This window comes from Centruroides sculpturatus, unplaced genomic scaffold (assembly GCF_000671375.1).
Source record: "Centruroides sculpturatus isolate CEXI.00-Female unplaced genomic scaffold, Cexi_2.0 scaffold1166, whole genome shotgun sequence".
Lineage (NCBI taxonomy): Eukaryota > Metazoa > Arthropoda > Arachnida > Scorpiones > Buthidae > Centruroides > Centruroides sculpturatus.
Window position 1 is genome coordinate 40964 of NW_019385330.1, and position 7715 is coordinate 48678.

A 7715-nucleotide genomic window follows, 5' to 3' on the forward strand; every position below is an offset into this window, starting at 1 on the left:
AAAAACTCTAATATTACCTTTTTGACAATAATATTGCACTCACGCCTTTCAAGAAACAACAAGAATTGCTAAAATTGCTAGTTAACAGCTTACCAGTCTGATTGATTGTGTGACAGAAACAAACACAAACAAGCACAGACGTGGCGCGTTCGTATTGCATGTTTGAACAACTTGCCGACAAGTGTGTATCTCGTCACAAAAAATCGCGCAGACGCAGCGCGTTCGTATTGCATGTTTGAACAAGTCGCCGACAAGTGTGTATCTCGTCACAAAAAATTGTTTCGGTTTAGTTGTACTACCATTTTATTATAAATAATTTTATAACAATATATTGATGGCAGAAAGTCGATAAAATAAATTCAATTTTAAAAATGCTTGGCGGGCCGCATCAACATGTTTAACGGGCCACAAGTGGCCTGCGTGTTGCTCATCCCTGGTTTATATGGATTATTCCCAAAAAATTATACGTGTTTTGGAAATATTGAGTCGAGTTAGTCTAGAATTGATTAATTTTATGGAAGGAAACCTTTCAAACAGCCGTTGTTCATAAACTTCACATGTGTCAGGCTGTGATTGGCTCATGTATTTAAGGATTCCTACAACGTGAAATTCGTATAACGGGGAACGTATCTACGCATTATAAGGGGTCTACTGTACTAAGCTTTCCACTTTTTGAAACAAGAAGCTATTTGGAGAAATGATTTATTGAACAAGTTAGTTTTGTTGCTAAAATATTTCAGTTCATAGTTTCCAAAGCTTTTTTCTTATTTGTATTTTTTAAAATTGTTCTAATTTTGAGCATTGCCAAACTGAAAGAGGCATACATAACAACTTGATGCTAATCAGTTTCCAATCAATGTAATACTTGTAATTTCATATCCAGAGAAATGTTTTCCTTTGTATTTTTGAACCATTCATCACTTTTTCATTCTTTCTGATATAATAGATAGCATGCACTAAATGTATATGACAGAAGTTAACTAAATAAATTACCATAAATGTCTGATTGAACCTGTCAAATGACATGTGACCTGTAAGTTGCCATAAAGACAAACAACTTTAAGAGGGTAAGAATGTAATTACAGTCGACCCCCCTATAACACAGTAGATATGTTCTGTGTTTTATAAAATTCATTTTCTATGAGTCCTTAAATACATGAGTNTTGAAACAAGTTTCGAGAAGGACCACGTGTATCGACAGAAGGCGAGAAGAGAAAATTTACATACTTAAGTACTAATAGTTCACGAAAATAATAATTTTCGTGAACTATTATTACTTAAGTATGTAAAAATGTATTACATTTCCTGTTGTTCGAGGGTTTTACCCAATTCTCGAACCGTGTCAGAGTGAATCCGTGCTATAAAAGTACCGTGTTATACGGGGGATGGTACCAATTCTCGAACTGTGTTAGAGCGAATCCGTGCTATAGAAGTGCCATGTTATACGGGGGTTATCTGTATACAGTTAACCCCCCTATAATACAGTACATATGTTCCGCTCTTTATGAAATTCATGCTTTAAGAGTCCTTAAATACATGAGCCAATCACAGCCCGGCACATATGCAGTTTACAGACTATGGCTGTTTGAAAGGTTTTCTTCCATAAAATTAATTGATTCTAGACTAATTTGACTCAATATTTCCAAAATACGTATAATATTTTGGGAATAATCCATATAAACTATGCTATAAACAAAAAATTGTAGGATTACCTACTGAGTGTGCATCATTTGACGACACCATTGCTTAAGCTTGTTTTCATCATGGAGCGGCGCATCGAACAGGGGACACATGTTTCCTAATAAATTATTTTTATGCGAAAAATTTGCTGAACTTTGGAGGCATCATTAATATAAATATAGTTTTTATGGACGTTAAATAATAAATGATTTTTAGTAGGTCCGCTGCTCGTTTAAACTCAACGGTTTGTGCAATATCTGCTATTGGTCTAGATTTGACCAATCCTGTCGTGACACGAGTCGGCGATGACGTTTTACCGAATTATACGAGTCTCTTTTAGCGTGTTTATATGAATACAGTCACAATTTTTTCGCCGTTATATATGAATCCAAATTATATGAACCCATTTTATAGGGGTCTACTGTATAAGCTGATTTTTTAAAAATATGATTGTTATTTTTAATTTTATACACTTACCAGATGCAGCTGAAAGTTGTAAAGGTGTTTCAGTGACTTTATCCTCATTTAAACAAGCTCCTCCTTCAACATTTGCTCCTTTCTCAAGCAAAAGCTGTAATAATGAATTTGTCTTAAAATTAAGATAAAAACTTAAGATAAACTTTGTTCTATAATTACTTTTTAAAATATACTAATGATTAAAACTTAATTATAACAAATACTCAAATTAACCTTAGCATACTTAAATGTAGAAACATATGAAAAATCTATTTTATTATATACTAGCAGATGAGCCCGGTATTGCTTGGGGAAAAAGTATCGATAGCAAAGATTAAGATTATTAGATTGTAGCCGATCTTACCCGTTTTATCGAGTGCAAGAATGTCCTGTCTCTTCTGAGACTAATTAGAAAATTTTTAGATATCTGCTTACCACACCGGGATAATGATAATTAAGACTCACTGCAACCACTAACCAGTGCATAGTACCACTAAGTGATGAATAAATGTTTTTGTAACTCTTTCTGGGTTCTTCAGGTTTACTAAATTTGAAAAATAAGCTGGATCTTCTAGAATCATTCATAAATATAAATTCAAACATAAAATCAAACATTAAGACGAAGAGTTTGAATAAAGCAAACTTATGCACATACGCTCTTCATGTCAACTTTATATATGAAATGCTCGTGTACACGCGCGCCACCTATTGTAGGATAAATGTACTATGCCAGAAATCTTTGCGGAAGTGTATTAAACAACTTCCCAAAGTTTCATGGCAATCGAATAAATGGTGTAGTAATGCATGAAGGACAGACATTTATTTTTATATATATAGATGATAATATTAAACTAATTAATCTGTTAATATAAATTTATATATATAATGCTTAAGAAAACCAACCTTTATCAATATATATTTACTAACAAGTTACAGTTCTGGCTCAGCATAACATACACATACAAATATGTATAGAACAGTAGCGTAGCGTGGTTGTCAGCCACCCAGGGCAAAGGAAAATTTCGCTGTTCCCTTATTTAGGTATCTCAATTTAAAAAACTAAAATTCAGTTTCATCACAGAATAAGTAATGAAAAATTCTGTGCTAGTGTTGCCACCATTTTAAAATCGCTGATCCAGACGGCAGGTGAGGTTTGTTCAAATAGAGGTTCCTGACACATGCATATGTCATTTTGCAATGCGAAGAATAATGTGCAGTGCATGCCGGTTCTAAATCAGTTACAGTTAGCGACTAGGGAGACTTGGGTAGGAGTAACTTATGACTTAGCTCTATTGGATATCGGAGGTGTATGTGAATACGATTGAATTGTACAAGCAAAGAAATAAAAACGGTCAACAGGTTGTGCACCACATGTCGACATAAACAGACAAACATGGCAGAATTGTAGATGAGTTTCAGTGAGTATGAGTTCTTTCACTGTTAAAATAGTGTTAAACACACACACACGGGGGGTGTCCAGCTTAGAGGTCTAATAAAAAGAAAAATTTATAAAAACTTGCATTGTATTCATATGAGATTGGAAGTTGATGTGTCTTTTATGTTGACATCTGTGAGAAATGATCATACCTTGGGACTGCAGTTACTAGCACATATACAGAATGGCAAAATATGTGCACATTAACAAAGGACCAGGTGATAGGCAACAATGACTGGAGCAAGTTAGTTATTTGGACATGCTGCAACTTTTGCTTTTCCTCAACTTCTTCCTGATATCATTTTTCAATAAGATGTACTTTCCACTTTGTAATTTAGATAAAACAATTTCTGAATGGAGCTTCCCAGATGGTAGATTGGTTTTTTAACCCACTGGATTTTTTCCTGTGGGATTTTATGAATAATCAAGTGTGTCATACATCTGTACATAACTTGAATGATCTAAGACAAAGAATCTGTCAGGTTATCAACAATGTCAACCTCATATTCTATTGAATATGTGGTTGAACTGGAATACAAATTGGAGATCTGCTACACCATTGTTGGTGTTGTGAGATTAGCCGGGGGTACCAAACTGGAGTACCGCTTAATCGGCACATATCACAAGATTTGATCTCAAGACTTTTAAGGAGGGCTTTAAAATAAAATAAGGATATAGACTGTGAAGTCTTTATTCACATCCAGATGTTGACATCAGTTAATCAGTTTTATTACACATGGATTAACATATGTTATCTCGGAGTTTCGAGTATGAAAAACGCAAATAACCTAAATAAGTATAAGTGTGAATATTTAATATTAATCAAGCCATATTTATAAAATAAACTAAAACATTTAATGAATCAAAATATCAAAAGTATACAAAGGAATGGATACAAATCGTACTTAAACCTAAATCTAAATAACTAACTTAAACCTAATCTTATATTAAACCTGACATGTGAGAGAGAGTTTACATTGATCTAACCGTTATCATATTACCTTCTCAGTTCTTTCAATATTTCAATGTATGAGAATCTTCTTTAATTATGAATATTCTTCTTCTTATATTTCCTTTAAAGATAACTTTTCTTATGACAATCATGTCATATAACTGACTCTATACTTCGTATGGAGGACTCTGTAGTACGACTTTCAATTGATGAACTCGTATGACAGACTTGTATGATGGACTCTCTATATCGTATGGAGAACACTTCGAATGGCAGACTCCCTGAATGGCGATCTCCCTTCGTATGATGGTCTCCTCGAATGGCAGGAAAATGTCCCTTTTATATCAGCCTTCCTTGACAGCCCAGTAGTGTGTGCAAAAGCTCGTGAGTCGGCCGTGGAAAGGAAATCAACTTCCTTTCTAAAATCGAAAGTTTCTTTTGACATCTGTTTTTGTAAAATTCGTTGAAGTTTAAAATATTATTTTCTATTAAAATCTAAATCTTTTTCTCTCCTCTGTTAATTTGTCCAAAAATGACTTTCCTTCATTGAAATGTGTTTGAGTGTAAAAAAAGTTTTTGTAGTAGAAGACTACTACTTCTTTTTGTTAAATAATGATAAGTTTTCAGTTTATACTCTTTTCTTTTATTAAATCTCTAAGCTGGACACCCTTTATATATATATTTCTATTTTTCAAATATCAATATTATAATTAATATGTCTGTAGTTGTGTACAGATTTTTCACAAGATTCATATCTATAATCTTATAAATAACAAAATATGCAGATTATTTTTCTTGAAAATATTTATAAATTGCTAAAATGAAAATGTCTTATGGATAAAAACATTTCATCTTAACTGAAAGATATTTTAATTTTATCATTATTTTAACTTAATTTTTTTGATAACTCATAATGGGCTAGTAATAGAAAAGTATAAAATTGTTTTTGTTTCTAAGTTAGACTATTTATCATTATAAATAACATGTTTATTATTTTTATATTTGATTTGGATGTATATTTAAAATGGCTATATAATTTAATTGATAGTTAATTCATTATCAATTAATTATTAATAAAATTTTAATGAAGAATATTGATTAAGCCATATGATTATCATTATTTTTGCAGATTACCCACATATTATGATATTTGTTGGTTTTAATTAAACTTGTAAATTACAAATTACAAGTCATCAAGAATGTCACTAAAAATGTGAAAAATTCTTTATGCCAAAGACATATTCATCTGCCATTGCAGGTTTTCCTAAAACTATGAAAGGCACTTATATGTATGCCTTGTTTTTAGTCTGTCATTTATCTTTTACATGTCAATCTATATTTTAATAATTACTCCTACTTTAACTTGCATTTTAAGTAAATTACATGACTCTATAAGAAGTAAGAACAGTGTAAAGGTAGAATCAATGGAGTCCAAGATTTATTTCAGATTAAAAGTTTTACTTTTAAACATATGCTCAAAATTCCAAACATTCAAAAGATTTAGAATACCTATTTGATGTTATTATTCCAATTCTGTAACATTTAATCTATAATAAATCTTGAAACACTTCAATGACTCACTATTCTTCTTTAATTTGCATCCTGAAAGCTAATAAATTTCTGGTATTTTCTTATTTTTTATATAGTAAGTGCTACAGAATTATATAAAAGCCAAATTTTGGTTTTATTTTGGTTTTAGTTCTTTATATTAAGTAGAAACTAAACAATTGACTGTCAAATTTACATTATGGATTATTATCAACATCAAAATTTTTCTTTCTAAATTTTTTAAGTTTATTTTAGATATATAAAATACTTACTTTAATGACTGATAAATGACAATGAGTTGTAGCATATGTTAAAGCTGTCCAATGTTGAGTTTCAGGATTAGCAAATGGATGAAGACTGCTACATGATGGAGTCTTAACAAAGTAGATAATAAAAAGATTAAAAAATTATAAACAAAATATTACTTTTTATTTTTTAATATCTAAGTTTTTAAATTTATTTTAGATTCAAAATTTTTAATATGCTTCTTTATTAATTAAAAAAATGCATAAATAGAAATAGGTATTACCATTTGAAAAAACATTTTACTTTAATTATTTTTAAAGATTTCAGAAAGTTAATGCTACTTTATTCCTTATACTATTTATGAAAATGATATCAGATAGTTTTCTTTTTACCTCCATATCAACATCGGCTCCTGCATCCATAAGCATATGAACCATCGCTTCATCACCTCTTATACATGCTAACATTAAAGGTGTTAAACCATGTTCATTTAAAGTATTTACACGAGAAGGAGGCAATATTTGTAAAGCATGAGGAATGAGATCAGTTCTTCCGGAAGTGAGCATACGGAAAGCCAAATCTACTTTTAATAAATGTGCACACTCTGATTCATCAGTTTGTTTTCCAATATAAACATATTCATCACAGATCCTAAAAGATAATAAATAATTTATTTATACTGTATATTTTAAAACTTTTCAAGTAATAAAGAAAAAGTTGATATAAACATAATTTCAATTTAGTTTGCTTTATTTCATTTAAACCAACACATTTTAAGAAATTCTGAGGCACAATATCATTTTACATCATCTTAAGGATTGATAAGATTATAAATTCTTAAGATAATGTAAAATGATATTGTGCTTCAAAATTGAATTTCTTAATCTCACAAAAAGCAAACAAAAATGTTGTATGAATAATTGTTTTTATAATTTTGTAAACTGAATTTTAATAAATTTTTTTTTTGTTTTTTTTAATTCTTAGAACTTATACAAAGTCTGAAGTTTCTAAAAAATACTATAACTTTTTATATTAAAAACATTTCTTTAATAATAAAATTTATAGAAATTAAAACCTTATTTTTTAATTTATTAGTTTTATAAGTTTTTGTTTCATTTGCACTAATTTTTTAAGATGTTGATAGTTTAATAAGTTTTTGTGTAACTTTGCTAAAAAATCTATGTTCATAATAATTAAATATATTTAATCATCACATTAATCTTATCAGTGTTAAGATATCTACTAATTCGAACATAAATCAATTATTGTATTTATTCAGACACTTGGCAAATCTCATCATTAAATTTTATTCAGTTGAATCAACTGAATAAAATTTAATGATGAGATTTGCCAAGTGTCTGAATAAATACAATAATTGATTTGTGTTTGAATTACTAA

The 7715-nt window shown here is 29.9% G+C and overlaps 1 protein-coding gene across 1 annotated transcript in view; it reads right to left on the reverse strand.

The window, feature by feature from the left end:
* The window catches only part of LOC111637738 (ankyrin repeat and BTB/POZ domain-containing protein 2-like), a gene marked incomplete at its 5' end in the record, with an annotated part of 37629 nt that overhangs the window by 21335 nt on the left and 8579 nt on the right, over positions 1–7715 (reverse strand). The window contains 3 exons of the mRNA XM_023383301.1: positions 2158–2251; positions 6344–6445; positions 6710–6968. Coding sequence (XP_023239069.1) covers positions 2158–2251; positions 6344–6445; positions 6710–6968 — 455 coding nt within the window. The remainder of the gene's footprint in view (positions 1–2157; positions 2252–6343; positions 6446–6709; positions 6969–7715) is intronic.